General features: G+C 47.2%; 2 protein-coding genes across 8 annotated transcripts; one reads left to right on the forward strand and one right to left on the reverse strand.

Annotated features, from left to right (window-relative positions):
* Positions 1–573: 573 nt before the first annotated feature.
* On the reverse strand, positions 574–5,122 carry LOC117963505 (G-protein coupled receptor 143-like). Of its 2 annotated transcripts, XM_058989452.1 has the most exons (9): positions 4,401–5,117; positions 3,963–4,060; positions 3,425–3,522; positions 3,155–3,247; positions 2,790–2,899; positions 2,202–2,310; positions 1,864–1,981; positions 1,302–1,557; positions 574–1,032 (listed from the first exon to the last, which is right to left on the reverse strand). In XM_058989452.1, exons 1-9 carry the CDS (start codon positions 4,660–4,662, stop codon positions 899–901), a joined length of 1,278 nt encoding a protein of 425 aa, XP_058845435.1. In that variant the 5' UTR covers positions 4,663–5,117; the 3' UTR covers positions 574–898. The 2 variants fall into 2 exon arrangements, with proteins under 2 accessions (XP_058845435.1, XP_034759692.2); XM_034903801.2 differs by lacking the exon at positions 3,155–3,247 and having other exon boundaries at positions 4,401–5,122.
* A 158-nt stretch (positions 5,123–5,280) lies between these two features.
* Positions 5,281–15,142, forward strand: LOC131697843 (heat shock factor protein 2-like). Of its 6 annotated transcripts, XM_058989456.1 has the most exons (14): positions 5,281–5,603; positions 7,545–7,653; positions 7,906–8,072; positions 9,189–9,297; positions 9,515–9,639; positions 10,067–10,191; positions 10,963–11,038; positions 11,678–11,739; positions 11,924–12,133; positions 12,523–12,690; positions 12,926–13,007; positions 13,102–13,158; positions 13,254–13,311; positions 13,511–15,142. In XM_058989456.1, the coding sequence occupies exons 3-14, from the start codon at positions 8,010–8,012 to the stop codon at positions 13,645–13,647; spliced, it is 1,272 nt and encodes a 423-aa protein (XP_058845439.1). In that variant the 5' UTR covers positions 5,281–5,603; positions 7,545–7,653; positions 7,906–8,009; the 3' UTR covers positions 13,648–15,142. The 6 variants fall into 6 exon arrangements, with proteins under 6 accessions (XP_058845439.1, XP_058845438.1, XP_058845437.1 ...); XM_058989455.1 differs by having other exon boundaries at positions 7,545–8,072; XM_058989454.1 differs by lacking the exons at positions 7,545–7,653; positions 7,906–8,072 and having other exon boundaries at positions 13,514–15,142.
* Positions 15,143–15,272: the final 130 nt, after the last annotated feature.

Below are 15,272 nucleotides of genomic sequence, written 5' to 3' on the forward strand. Positions count from 1 at the left end.
ACTTAGCCACCTACAGGACGGTGGTTTAATGAGGAGATACAATTACCAAATGGAACTGTCGTGATCCTGAGAGAATTACCTTGGATCTTGTCAGAACCTAACTGAAGGGGTGAGATACCAGGGTCTGCTCAATTGATCTGAACCCTTTAATCTTTAAATACAGTGTAGTCGCTCCACTGTAATGGGGTGCACCTGTACTCCTCGTAGAAGCCCAGGCTGCTGTTCCTGGGGTTACACTGCAATGGCAGTACTGTTTAGATCACTTGAATACTCCCCAGCTGCGTGCCTTGCTGGCTTGATCAAGGTGCAGTGTTCCAGTTATCTCAAGAACTGCCTGCCTGGGTGTTCCTCTTCTAGATCTTTCCTGAGTTCCAGATTCAGTTAAACGCCGCTGTGTTCCCACTAGGTCATTTTGAAGCTACACTGCGGTTGTGCAGATTTAAGTAACTTCCAGTAGCTGTCCCCCTCGAGGTGTTGAAGTACTGAAAACTACAAAGCGTGGATTCCTACAGGCACTACAGACACCACTGCTCTTAGAATTACAGGGAGAAGAAAATTAACGTGAGCAAGCGATTAGGGTTTAACTCCAGCAGAGGGCACTGAAGAATGCTTTTGTATTTATTCTGTTAGGACTAACAATTCATTCATTGAAATACAGAAAACATTTACAAGATAAAGATTCGGTTTTTAAGGTTTCCTAAACATTATCTCAAGAATTTGTGGTGTTAGCGATCCAGCACTACAAAGAAGCAGCTCCCAATTAAGATCTTGCATTTTCCTTGCTGCTGGGACAAAAGTAGTGCAGATTTCATATCACTCTTCAAGTAGGAGAAACAATATGGATTACAGTACATAATAAATGAAGTTTTATGAGGATATATATTCCTGTCCAGCATGTCTAAGCCTTTAGTCCAGTCAAGGCTCGGGTCCTCTGTGCACTCAGCTGCAGTTCGGCTGCCAGCAGGGCGCTCTTGGAGCAGCAAGCCGTGACCAGCCAGAGCGCCTTGCCCTCCACGTCTGAGCTGCTGCAGCCTGAAAGAGACGGAAGCAGGGATGGGAAGACTCCTCCTGATGCATAGCAGTTTCATCCATTCCAGGTTTTAATACAAGCCTGATCAGCCACAGTGTACAGCTAATCAGCTCAGGTGTGTCTTACTAAACTCATAGTACAACCAGGAACGGATCAACCTGCTGTGCAAAGGGAATCTTAGGTGAAAGCGTGTTTGAGCAAGGTGGCGTTTACTGTGTACTGTGAAGGGGAGTGTGCAGGACACTGCTGGCTGTCTCCACCTCACTCCTACCTGACTGAGAGGCAGGCTGCTGGACCTGTCGATTGAGAGAATCCCAGTGTCCGACCATGCTCTGGGGTTTGAGGATGTTTTCCATGGGAACCTCAGACTCGCTCTCTGTCTCGCCCTCTTCCTCCTCCCCCTTTCCCCTGCAGCAGCACTGCTCCACCTTGCAATAGAGCCCCCACGTGCAAACATCGAGACCGCAGCCTGTCCACTTGTGGAAAGCAAGGGACTGGAGGAAGGCGTACATGGGGTTCAGAACAGCCTGGAACAAAACACATACCCGTCACCTCTCCCCATGCACCCCGAAAGTGCAGGCCACCGCAACCACCACTGTGGTTTGTGTTTGAACTACTGCAAGCCCACATCGGTGTGATTTCAAACAAGCGTTTTGCATTTAGGTACCAGTGCTGAGGAAGACTGTGCTAAAGCATCTCTCGTGTACTTTGATATCTCACACATGATCATTTTGAGCTCGTTGACCAAGATCACAGGGCCAGTTGGCGTGTGCTCCGAGTGTAAACTCACAGTGGACAGGGAACTCTAGCTGGTGGTTGCTAGGAGATGTTACCGTGAGCACCCAGGTGGTGAGGGCTGCTGATCGCAGGGCCTGTGAGGGGGCGGAGCTCCAGGCAAGGTCCGTGTCAATTAGGAGCAGCAGTGCCTCGCTGAGGACGTTAGGCAGCCAGCTGGACAGAGACACAGACAGGGGTCACCAGTTTATAACAAGGCTATGCACTGCGGCGTGGAATGTATTGAAGGAGTCACAGCAGCTGAAGGTGAGCAGTGAAACATCCACTGGGGGATCCCCTACTGGCTCGTGTTGGTTTACAGGCAGCACAGCAGAGTTGTGTTATTATTGCAGTAACTGTTGGCGGCCACTAGAGGGAGACACACCCCCACACTCACCACACAGTAAAGGCGACCATGATCTTCAGGAAGCGTTGCCTGATGTTTTTCATCTGGAGCCTCTCGCTGGCAGTGTAGGAGCCGCTCTGCTGCTTCAGGAGAGTCGACACTGTTCAAGCGCAAGACAGCGAGGCGTAATTCTCCGTGCTCTTCCAAAACAACAAGCCCCATCCGACAAACTCAATCATTCACTGAATGACAGTCGCCAATACATGCAACCAGGGATGCAAAGAATACTCCCAATGCAAAGCAGTGTGACCCACTCCTGGTTTTACTAAGAGTTTATGAAGACTCGCCTGAGCTTGTTACCTGTACACTGGGTCTAATCAAGCATGTGTTGGAATGGGTGAAACTGCTATGCAATGGGAGTCTTATTGCCATCCCTGCATGCAACATTTCTAAAATAATGAAATCCACCTTATTCACACTACTGCTACCACCTTGTTTAATACCTGCATTTCTGTAAGGGCAGATTCTGGTATTTCTGCATAATAGTGCATGTTTTGAAAATTGAGGAAAGGAGCATTGTTAGATTTATTATAATTCCATTGTTGAAAAAAAAACAAGTAAGTAGACAGACACCCCGACCTGAAGCCAGGGTCCTGGACAGAAGGGGTGGGTTGGCCAGCAGCACGAGGAGGAGAGGCAGGTATGTGGCCAGGTAGTGAGGGATTGCATACTTCAGATTCCTCTCGCAGCTACAGAGGAGAGACTCTCGTTAAAACACACTCTCTCAATCCCAAAGAAAACGCCATTAATAAAAGCAACGCACTCCATTATCAGACTCCTACAGTACGACCACATGGCTTTTAAACTCAATGCATTCGGGTGCGGTCTCCTGAAGGACTACAAGTACCAAAAGCCACTGCGAAGCAAAAAAAAAAAAATCCTGAACTGTGCCAGTGTTCACCTGGTAACCCTTCTTCCAACCCTGCCTTCACACACCGTGTTACCTGGAGACTGGAGTCTGGAACAGGAGAGACAACCCAGGAACACAGATGATGGCGGACAGTCCCCAGGACAGCACGTGATAAAGAATCATCGAACTGTAGAGGCAACGAACCAAACCGCAATCCATTATACAGACAGACAGACAGACATACATACATATTCTACGCGAGTCACTCATTGCATGCAATGTTTTCTGTTTTAGCACGTGCATGAACAACGCACACGATGTCAGCCTTTAGTGTTTTTTGTTGCAGATCGCGCTGCTTCCTCACCGCGGCGTCGTGGGTTCCTGTACCTGCCGATACACCTCGATGGCATAAAACAGCGTCCACCAGACCTGAGCGCCCTGCAGGAAGAACTGGATCCACAGCTGCGGGGTTCAGTAAAGATCATTTAATACAGCAGGTATGGAAATGAGTCTCCTGTTGCAAAGCACGTTCACCCATTTCAGGTGTTAATACGAGCTTATAAAGTCTTGTATTTTCATCTTTAGAAGCAGTCCGCCTTTGACATACTTTCATTCAGGATATTTCAACATTTCAAAAACAGCGCTATAGATTAAAAATGACGGTTGCTTCCAGGTACCCCAATAACGTCCTGTGCTTTAGGTCAATTTCACTCCAAAACAGCTGGAATCAGACTTCAGAGACAAAAAGACCAGGAAGTGTTTACACAAACAAAAGTAGCATCAATGATAACGGTGCTGCGGCTAACACACCACATAGACTGGTAAGACAAGGATGTCACTTTATGCTGAGGAGCATGACAAAATGACAGGAACAAAATAAATAAATAAATAACTTTCTTTACCGAGCTGAGGACGCAGAAACTCCCGAGCCACACGGTCTGCTCCCTGGGCAGTGCCTGCTGGATAAAGGAGAGCCACACGGCGGACCGCACCAGGATTCCTGTCAATGCACAATTCAAGCTGCTGGGTGTGACCCAGTCTGCGCTTTCTTCCGGAGTTTCACCTCCAGTTTGCTCCGCGATTTGTACACATTACCTACAGTACTGTAGCTAGTTAAGGTCATAAAAAGTAAGCTGTGTTTTGGCTCAGGGAAGGCACACTCTTTCCCCCCTTGTTGTAACGATACTTTGTTACATTTCTATTTATTTATTTATTTATTTATTATTCTGTTTTGTTTTCGTTCATTTAAAGAAAAAAACAGTAAGTTACAAAAAGTTCTTTTAAAAAGAAAACAAAAACACAAAGAATTTGTTTCTTCAAAACGGAATTCATTTTCTCACCGGCGCAGCCGACAAAGTTACAGGCTGTGATGATGAAGGCTACCCGGTCCTGACTCCCGGGGCGCGGGGGGTCGGCTCGCTTCAGCCGCCGTCGCCGGTACTCGCTCCACAGTCTGGGCAGGTTGTGAACCCCCACCCCGATCAGCGACAGGAACGCGCAGGCCACGCTGAGCCGATGATAGGCAGCCGTGTTCAAGCTCACGAGTCCGGCAGAGGCGGCGTCTTGGAAACAGCAAAACGACTGGAACCTCGGGGAAGCCATTCCACAATGTCACCCCCATCTACCGAGAAAGGGGAGGAGCGGGGCAGTTTAGCAGCATTTAATGGGGCAGGATACCCTATGCATCACTTCATCAGAGACAGAATAGCACTTGATATTTCTACCTCTCAAAAACCAAACACTGTGTAATTCAATTTGCACTCATCCGATCTGCAGTATAAATATTTAACTTATATACCACATTTGCCATCCCACCAGTACCAAGCTCACAATACTATATTTTTGAATTTGCCTGCTCTCAGCTCCCCTTGGGCCTATACTATTGAATTTGCGGGCTCACAAATTCAAAGAACAGTGCATTACTCGGTTTGACTTTCCAGGTGACACAAGTGTTAAACTCTATTTCCATGTTTGTATTCCAGTCTGTTTTGTTTTAATTAGTTCCCCGAGTTCCCTGCTAAACAGTATGTCCTGCACGCCACATGCATGCATGCAATCTTCAAACATGAGTAGAACAGAAAACAACATGCACGTGAGCGCCTCAAACATGTTCCTTGGTTCCCATTGGTTAGAGCGGCAAGGCCCGTGACCTGTGATTGGAGAGTGAGGGGAGTGGGCGTGCCGCGGGCCGCCCCTCACGTTTTATAGAGCATGCAGTTTAGCAGACAGGTCCTTGTAAAACAGAGTCGCGGGATACTTTGGAAAGATAGGAGTGAACTATTTAGACAGTATTATTAGCTGTGTAGGAGGAAAACCGAGGGTAGAGAAAAAATAAGGTGTTTTTGCCTCCAATAAATATTTTTTATCATCTGGGAAACAAATAACAAAAAAATAAAAAAATAAAACATTGTTTAACGCTATATATTGAGAACGTGCTCTTTTGAATAACCATGAAGCAGAATTTCAGTGTACCCGGATTTCTGAGCAAACTGTGGGCTTTGGTGGAGGATCATTCAACAAATGATCTCATTTGCTGGAGTCGAGTGAGTAGAATATGTTACAGCGGGCTGTATGAAATGTAATGAAGAAATTCTGCCAGGTGTGTGTGTCATTTTCCGTGCCGTTTGAACTTCCAGCGAAACCAATACGTCCAAACTCGCGATCGAGTACCTAAGCAAAAATATCTCTATTCATACGCAGATGCCTGCAGTTTTTATTAGTATGATTTTTGTTAGAACTGCTTTGATACGAGTGGAATACCAACTGCGTCACTAGAATTCTGGCCGCGCTGAAGCATGATCTGTGGGCGTGGTCGTGCCAGATCTGTGCCAGTAGCGAACATTAGAATTATTTATGTTTTAAATTCCCTTGAATTATGCAATGCGCGATCTTATAATACCGTAACGTGTACTGCCTTATGGTGATACAGGTAGTGTTTTTTTTTACCATTCATTGTGTACAGTGTTGTAAATGCGCGAGTGTACGTATTTGTAAATAGAATACAGCGCAGCGATTACGTGTGGGGCACGTATCAAAATCAGGGAAAACACGCGTTTTCTTTGTGATGAAATAAAAAAAAAAATCAAGGTTTTAAAAATGCTTTTTGTTTAAACTGTGAATATGAAAACATGAAGAATTGGTTTGTGAAGAGCAGGCGCGTTTGCGCTAGTACTGTGCAATGCGCATCAGGTTTATTATTAGTACAGTCTGCATATATCAATTTAAATGCGCCACCAAACACTGCCTTAAAAAATGAGTGTGTCCAGGACTAGCTGACCTTCATTGGTGGAGTCTTTTTACCGAGTCCCGCCCCCCAAGAACCTGGATTCTGGATTGGCTGATGCAAAGACTGGGGTCTGCTTCGTGTCTTTCCAGGCTGGGGCTACGTGTGGCACACTTGCATTTCCAAGTATAGACGCACTTGTAAAACAAAGCGCTTGTTTGTTATCACGTAGGCGCTCCTGGGTTTTTCCAAGCACGTATTTAAATAAATCAATCACAGTAGTAAATATTTTACATATAACTACAGTGCATTCATAACAATGAACATTTCATTTGCGATTTAAATCGTGTCGGTGTGTGTGTGTGTGTATATAATATCTATCTATCAGGTGTTGCAGCGATTGTCAATTAAAAACCAATCAATCCAATAATTAATCATTAATTGAAAAATAGCCATATACATTTAAACTTAACGAGGACAATTTTCACCAATAAATTGAACATGGTTTTATAATAAATTGTTAATCTATGCATAGTGTAATTATACAATACTTGATATATTAAAACCCTTTAAAATACAGCCATATATTCTGCAATACGTTCCAGATCATATTACATAGTTCACTTAAACACAGTTATTCAATATTAAAGATTAAAGGACATTAGAACGCAGTTCTCAAGAATTGTTCTAACTAATGTTTGCAGTACCTTGACAAAGCACACATATTAATGTCAAACGTGGTAAGGGTAGGACAGCGTGGTTCTCTGCTAGGTGTACACATGAGTGCAGTATTCATCAGACGCCAGGTCCAGTCTGAGATCTGTCAAGTCAGTCACATGGTGCTGCATGAATTCCATGTCTAGGCTCTGCAGTATATTTCCAAGAACAATCTGTTTGAAAAGCATTGCAAGCTGGACCATGTCTCCAAGCTCGCTGTGCTTTGGGCGCTTGGTTGAAGAACTCGTGTTCATTTCAGCACAGTCTTGCTCTTTGATGCTTTTGATAATAGAAGTACTCCACCGGTGTTTAAAAACCCTCTCGCCATTCCTGTTCAGGAAGGATCCGACTGATTCCTTCCTTTATTTTCAAACATTTGATTAATTTCCTATATTGTCAATGGAAAAGCAAGCTCTTCCATGGCAGTGAGATAGCACAGTTCCCTAATTCATTATTATCCTGTACTGGTCCTCCTTGTGGGGCTGGGTTCCAGTCCAGCTGATTCCTGCCTTTATTTTCAAAGAATTTGTTTATTTACCTTTAGTGTTGAACAAGGCTTTCCTGTGAGAGCTGGCAGTGCAGTGGGCTAATCCCCTGCCTTCTCTCTCTGAAGATGGCATTTCCAATCCAGCTCCTGGAGGTGAGTTCCTGAGGTAAGCAGTGGTGTTGGTTGTAACTGATAATGTTGGTTGTGTTTCCACAGATGGAGGGGAGGATAAAGATCTGACCCCCCCTGCCAGGGAGGAGAGTACAATAACATTATTGAATGCACACAATAAGAATCATTTTTAAAGACTTGAAGTACTGCCTTCCTCTTTGGTCAGGTAGCAACACCCTCACCTTCCACTCTCTTCCCTGGCAGGGGGCCAGGCCCCCCATTCATCTTTGTCCTCCTCCCTCCCTAGGACAGGTCCTCTCCTCCTCCATCTGTGGAAACACAACCAACATCATTGCTTCTCAGGAACTCCAGGAGCTGGATTTGAACAGGCATTTTCAGGGAGGATAAGCCATGGGATTAGCCCACTGCGGCAGCAGCTCCCACTGGAAAACCTTGTTCCACACTGATTATAAGGTAAATGAACGCGTTCTTTGAAAATAAAGGAAGTGATGCGCTGGATGTGATCCCACTCCCCCAAGGAAGAACAGTACAGCATGCTCATGAATTAGCCCACTGTGTCATCTCACTGCCGTGGAAGAGCTTGGGGATACAACTTGCTTTCATTTGTGACTTGAATCCAGTGCTCTACCATCTGAGCTACCCAGAGAACTGCGTAACACCGCGGTAAAATGCTCAATGTATCTCAGAGCCGCATGCTGTCTGTATAATAACACCTCTGGTCTATAAAACTCGGCGCTGCTTTTAAATGGGATTAATCCATTCCATTACCTGCGTACTTAAGTCCATTAGTGCTTGCATCAACAGCTTCTAAGCTGGTCTGGTCAAGGCTTCCAAGCGTGTGGGCTCAGACAGTAACCATAGCAACGACCTGTCGTGTCACTGTGTCCATGCTTTTATTATTGGTTCCATTTTCATCATTGTGTTGTTGCTGGTAGAAGTTCCTACAGGAAGTTAGATTTGAATATGTATATATATAGAGATTTCTATGAAGGCAGGCTTCATAGGCAGTGTGATATAATATGCTGATCGGGACATTGAGGCTCTAAAGGCAGTATTATAAATTGTGCTGGTGGGCTGCGCTCTGTTAAATGGGACGGCCACACCCTGTGGATGATCTGCAGCACACATCAAAGTGATCTGAATTAGCTCCTCGAGGCGTAACCCTTTCATGCATCTTTATATGGGGACACATGGAAGACCCAAGTGCATGATCCGCATATGAACATGACATTTTTCCAAATTTATTTATTTATTTATTTTTATTGTATTTTTTATAAAGCAATGAAAACTGAAAATGATATTTGTGTCCAAAACTACTTTTTTCAGCTATTAAATATATATATATATATATATGTGTATTTCCTGCATGAAAGGGTTAGTTTCACACAAAGAAATGGGCAGACAGCCAGTATTAACAGTGAGCCTATGATCCTGACTTAGAAACACCCTGTATGTAATTTATAGATATAATATATAAAGATGTTGTATTGCAGTTGTGCTCTAGTGTACTACAGCGTTGTCTCGTGCCCTCTCCTCTCCCTCCCTCCCTCTCTCCCTCTCTCTCTTCAGAACGGCTCCTGTTTCCTGGTGTCGAACGAGCTGCGTTTCTCCAAAGAGGTCCTCCCGCTGTACTTCAAACACAACAACATGGCCAGCTTCGTCCGGCAGCTCAACATGTGTACGTTGCTTAACCTGGAGACCGTCCTCTTGTTTGAAATCAGCCAGCGAGGCTTTCAAACTCTGTAGGGTACTCCCTTTGGAAACCAGCTGTTGCAGCTCATTGGGCTTTTCCAGTGAAATACAAAATAATAATAATTGTAAATATAAGAATGGCATCTACAGTTAGAAATCGTTGCTGTCAGTAATCGCCCTGCTTTGCCTCCTTTCTGTTGCAGACGGGTTCCACAAAGTGGTTCATGTTGACATGGGGCTGCCCCGGGAGCAGGAGGAGGTCATCGAGTTCCAGCACCCCCACTTCCGCTGCGGAGAGACCCAGCTGCTGGGGAACATCAGGAGGAAGGTGCGCAGCGCTGTCCAGCTGTGCACACACCGTGCCATAACCACACACACACACACAACCAGCTGTGCACACACCGAGCCATAACCACACACACACACACACACAACCAGCTGTGCACACACCGAGCCATAAACACACACAACCCCAGCTCTGCACCAGCTCTGGGATATTTTTCAACTTTAATACAATGTTACATATAATGGCTTTGATAACATTTTGAAAATGAATGAATATCTAAATCTTGAACGAATATTCAAACATGAAAATTCCATGTTGGTCCCAACACTATTTAAAAATCCTTAGAGTCATTCCAGGTGAGATCCCTCGAGCAAGCTTTCAAATGATCCAGTGCATTGTGCTGGTTCCACTGGTATTCATACAACAGAGTGCAGCATGCTGGCTCACTCTCCCCCACCTCCTCCCCCAGGTATCCATCAGCAGGGGGGAGGAGGTCAAACTGAAGCAGCAGGAGATGTCCAAAATCCTGCTGGAAGTCATGCAGGTCAAAGGTCGACAGCAAGTGGCTGATTCCAAGCTTCTGGCCATCAAACAGTAAGTGACTTGGTTAGAGCGGAGGGTCTGGGGGTGGAGGGAGGCAGTGTGTCCTAGTGGTTAGAGTGGAGGGACTGGGGGTGGAGGGAGGCAGTGTGTCCTAGTGGTTAGAGTGGAGGGACTGGGGGTGGAGGGAGGCAGTGTGCCCTAGTGGTTAGAGTGGAGGGACTGGGGGTGGAGGGAGGCAGTGTGCCCTAGTGGTTAGAGTGGAGGGACTGGTGGTGGAGGGAGGCAGTGTGCCCTAGTGGTTAGAGTGGAGGGACTGGGGGTGGAGGGAGGCAGTGTGTCCTAGTGGTTAGAGTGGAGGGACTGGTGGTGGAGGGAGGCAGTGTGCCCTAGTGGTTAGAGCGGAGGGACTGGTGGTGGAGGGAGGCAGTGTGCCCTAGTGGTTAGAGTGGAGGGACTGGGGGTGGAGGGAGGCAGTGTGCCCTAGTGGTTAGAGTGGAGGGACTGGTGGTGGAGGGAGGCAGTGTGCCCTAGTGGTTAGAGCGGAGGGACTGGGGGTGGAGGGAGGCAGTGTGTCCTAGTGGTTAGAGTGGAGGGACTGGGGGTGGAGGGAGGCAGTGTGCCCTAGTGGTTAGAGTGGAGGGACTGGGGTGGAGGGAGGCAGTGTGCCCTAGGGGTTAGAGCGGAGGGACTGGGGATGGAGGGAGGCAGTGTGCCCTAGTGGTTAGAGCTGAGGGACTGGGGGTGGAGGGAGGCAGTGTACCCTAGTGGTTAGAGCTGAGGGATATCAGTATAGTGTTTTATTGTTTTCTTTTGTTTTCCCAGAGAGAATGAAACCCTGTGGAATGAAGTTTCCTCTCTGAGACAGAAGCACCACCAGCAACACAAAATCACTCGCAAGGTGAGGAGCGCGAGGTCGGGGCAGTGTGAGAGCTCCGAGAGGAGAGGTTTGAACTGCAGCCTGCACCCTGCCCTGCTCAATAACGCCTCTGCACCCTGCCCTGCTCAATAACGCCTCTGCACCCTGCCCTGCTCAATAACGCCTCTGCACCCTGCCCTTCTCAATAACGCCTCTGCACCCTGCCCTGCTCAATAACGCCTCTGCACCCTGCCCTGCTCAATAACGCCTCTGCACCCTGCCCTGCTCAATAACGCCTCTGCACCCTGCCCTGCTCAATAACGCCTCTGCACCCTGCCCTTCTCAATAACGCCTCTGCACCCTGCCCTTCTCAATAACGCCTCTGCACCCTGCCCTGCTCAATAACGCCTCTGCACCCTGCCCTGCTCAATAACGCCTCTGCACCCTGCCCTGCTCAATAACGCCTCTGCACCCTGCACTTCTCAATAACGCCTCTGCACCCTGCCCTGCTCAATAACGCCTCTGCACCCTGCCCTGCTCAATAACGCCTCTGCACCCTGCCCTGCTCAATAACGCCTCTGCACCCTGCCCTGCTCAATAACGCCTCTGCACCCTGCCCTGCTCAATAACACCTCTGCACCCTGCCCTGCTCAATAACGTCTCCCTCTCTTCTTTAAACAGATCATTCACTTCATCGCCAGCATGGTGCAGTCCAAGAGCGTGTCAGGAATCAAAAGGAAGCTGTAAGGATTCCCAGTGTTAAATCACCTCGCACTGCAGTGTATCTGGATAGGGTTACAGGGGTGATAAACTTTAAACAAAACCTAGAACACAAAGGCAAAGCTAATGTTTTCTTTCGCAGGTGAGTTGGGATGACTCTCAGCGCAGGTCCCTGGTTCTCTCTCTCTCTCTCTCTCTGTCCTGCAGGCCCTTAATGCACAATAGTTCCGGAATTTACCACTCCAGCCCCAAATACAGCCGTCCAATCAGAATTGAGTCGGATCAGGAGCCCTCGGCTATCCAGGGGAACCTGCAGAACAGCAGCGTGTACCCGGGGGGCGTGATCATCTCTGACATCACACACGTGCTGGAGCGACGGGCAGTGGGGCCCTGGCAGGGAGATCCCGGGCGCAGCGGGTATGGGGGGCGAGGGGGGGTGGAGACAGTGGAGGGGAGGGTTGATTCAGTAAGGAATCGTTTTATTTCATCGATGAGGAGAAACGATCCCTGGCGGTTGTGCCTCTCTAACCAGGCCAGAGCCAACATGACGCTCCCTCTAGAATCCCCCAGCGAAGACCAGCGACTTTGCACAGCCAGGAACTCAGCCTGCACACCCACTGCTTTCTTATTTACACATGATTAATACACACACATACAGCATAAATACAAAACAGTAGGGTCCTACGAAAGGTGTGTGTCTGTGTTTGTGCGAGCGTGTGCTTCTGTGTGTGGGTCTGAAAGCGCGCTTTGTCTCCGCGCGCGTGTGTGTGTTGATTGATCACTGGTGTGGTTCCCTCTCTCTGCAGAGCGTTCGATGTTAACTGGAGACCCTCTGAGCCGGAGACCCTATTGAAGCAGGAGATTGACCACCTGGTGCCCAGTGCTGCCCCCTGTGCCCTCGCCCCCAGTGACCTCTACCACTCCCTGCTGGAGGAGAGCAGCACTGCAGGGCCCGAGGAGGCCTCTACAGAATGGTACGGACCGGCCTGGCGCTATACTGCCCACGGGCGTGTTTCTGCATGTCTCTACCGTCGATCCTCAAACAAATAATGCAGATCACCCGAGATTAACCGGAACAAAGAGTCAGGGATTCCACTGCTGTTACAAGAGAGCTTGAGCTTTCTTATCCTGTTGAACTCCCATTCTGCATCCTCTAGTTAATCCTGTCGAGTGTGCTGCACTAATGCTTCCCTCTCGCTTCCCTCCCAGGGGGGAGATTGTGGACCACCTAGCCCAGAAGCACTGCTCTCTGTCCAGCTCGCCGCACGTCAACATGGAGCTGCTGCAGGATGTGAGTGTCTCTGCCCTGTCCTGTGCACGAGTACTGCTCTGGTCAGAGCTATTGCTCTCATTATAACCCCTGCCTCTCCTCTCTCCCCTCACAGCTCTTAGCACCCTGCCCGGGACCCTCCTGTCTGGAAACGGCAAGGCCCTGGGACATGGTGAGCATCTCAATAACAAGAACAACAGGATGATTCATAAAAACAGGAACGTTATTAATAAGCTGCCCTTGTCCCTCTTTGTCGTTTGTGTACAGAAACGACACAAGACGGCGCGGAAGGAGCCCGGCTGCTCACAGACACCGGAGGTCAATGGTACGGGTCTCTCAAACGGCTGCTAAATTATTTGATTAGATATTGTGGAAAAGCATCCCGATGATTACCTTGCTTACATATACCTGAGCAGGGGTGGTGTTCATCAGTGACGTCTTTCTCTCGCTCTCTTCCACCCCCTTTTGCGCTCTCGCTCTCTGTCTCCCCCCCCCCCCCCTCTGTCTCTCGCTCTCTCTCGTAGCAGAGATGGTGCAGTACGAGGAGGACATCCTGCCCTCGCTGCTGGAGCTGGCAGAGGAGGCCTTGGGCGCAGGGTGCTACCTCGGGGAGCTGCCCCAGGACCCCTTGAGCCACAGGCACCGCCTCTCCTGCAGCTAAACACCTAGCCAGGAGAGCGTGGGGAGACCCGGGGCTGAGCCCTCTGCACCCTGAGAGCACTGCTAGAGGACTTGCTTCTGCTCCGTGGAAGGGGAGAAGCAGAACTGTTCTATTGTGGAGACCTCGATTCACATCTTGTGAGCAGGGCTGGGCTCAATTCAGCCTTTTATTCACTTCCAGTTCCTTTTGAAAATACATTCCCAATTCCTTTGTATCAATTCCAATTCCAAGTAAGGACCGGGAATGGGAATTGGAGAATTAATTTTAAATGGAATTGGAATTTTTATTATTATTTCTTCATTGTTTTGTTATTAATCAGTTTTATCAGGATATTGTTGACTGAGAATAGACCCTGTAATTAACAATGTGTGCAGTTCGGGGTTAGGGCTTTGTGTTTTTACTGGGTATGAGTGCACATTAGCTCCATCTTGTGGACAGTCGTTATAATGCAGTCTCACTGCAGCAGTGCAAAGAGCTTCATGTGGTAATACAGCCTGAAGAACAGTAACCGCACACATCAAACTGGTTATCCTGGGATACTCTTAAACAATGTGCTTGATAAATAAAGACTCAAATAACCTCTTCTGGTCTTCACAGTTTGACCTCTGAAACACAATTCAGACAGAAAAAATAAACATTAAATGGGACAGAAAACTACGAGTCAGAATATTGTAGGTTGTGAACAGCTTCGTTTCACACATCGCTGAGCTGCATTGTGTTAGGAATGTATGGGCCTGCGGTTCTGAAGCACAAGAAGAAGTGACAGGCAGCAAGATTAAAAAAAAAAAATAAAAAAAAAGAATTCTTGAGATAATTAACAAAGACTAATTTTTATAAAGGTATATACATATAAATATAAACACATTTTTTTTTTTCTCAGTATGGTCTGAGGGTTACTTATATTACATGTTTCTTGCAGTAAAGAATGATTCTGTTTTTTATAAGTGTGTTTATGGGGAAGTGAATAGTTAAGGTAATTTCAGCGCGGTCTCTCTCTCACCTGACAGGTGTGCGGAGAGACACCTAGGGGCAATGCGGGGAGTTTTTGGTTCACCTGGTGACCTACATTTTAACCAATATGGGTGTCATCAGAGAACGTGAAAGTTCAAATGATTACCGTCGATTTGCTAACTAATCTAGTTTTCTTATTGTATGACTTGAGTGCTCTTATAAACAACAAATGTGAAACTGCCCCGCCTGATGAGCAGACAAGGGAATGGTGTCAGAGAAACTCTGCATTCAGCATGTAGGCGCTCTGTAAAGAGACACAGCGGACTGTGGTACTCGCTGTCAGTGCTTTTCTGATTCATGTCCTCGCTGTCCCCTCAAGCGACTGCGAACCACAAAGAGCACTTCAATTCAGTTTGTCAATCAAAAAAAAAAAAAAGTTTGAATTCTGAAGGCTGTGATGTAATGTTGAAAGTGTTCACGTTTTGGCTATGTTTCATACTGTGTAAATGCATTTTTATGATATAAAATATATATATGTAAGTGGTCTTGGGTCTAGGACAGTTCTTGTGATGTGTGCTTATTGTGTTAAACCTGCTGGGATTGATATTTCATTTCATACCCCCTTACCGATGACGGGCCAGTCTAATGCTAGAATTCACCATCTTACTCTAACC

Source organism: Acipenser ruthenus, chromosome 16 (assembly GCF_902713425.1).
Source record: "Acipenser ruthenus chromosome 16, fAciRut3.2 maternal haplotype, whole genome shotgun sequence".
Taxonomy (NCBI): Eukaryota; Metazoa; Chordata; class Actinopteri; order Acipenseriformes; family Acipenseridae; genus Acipenser; species Acipenser ruthenus.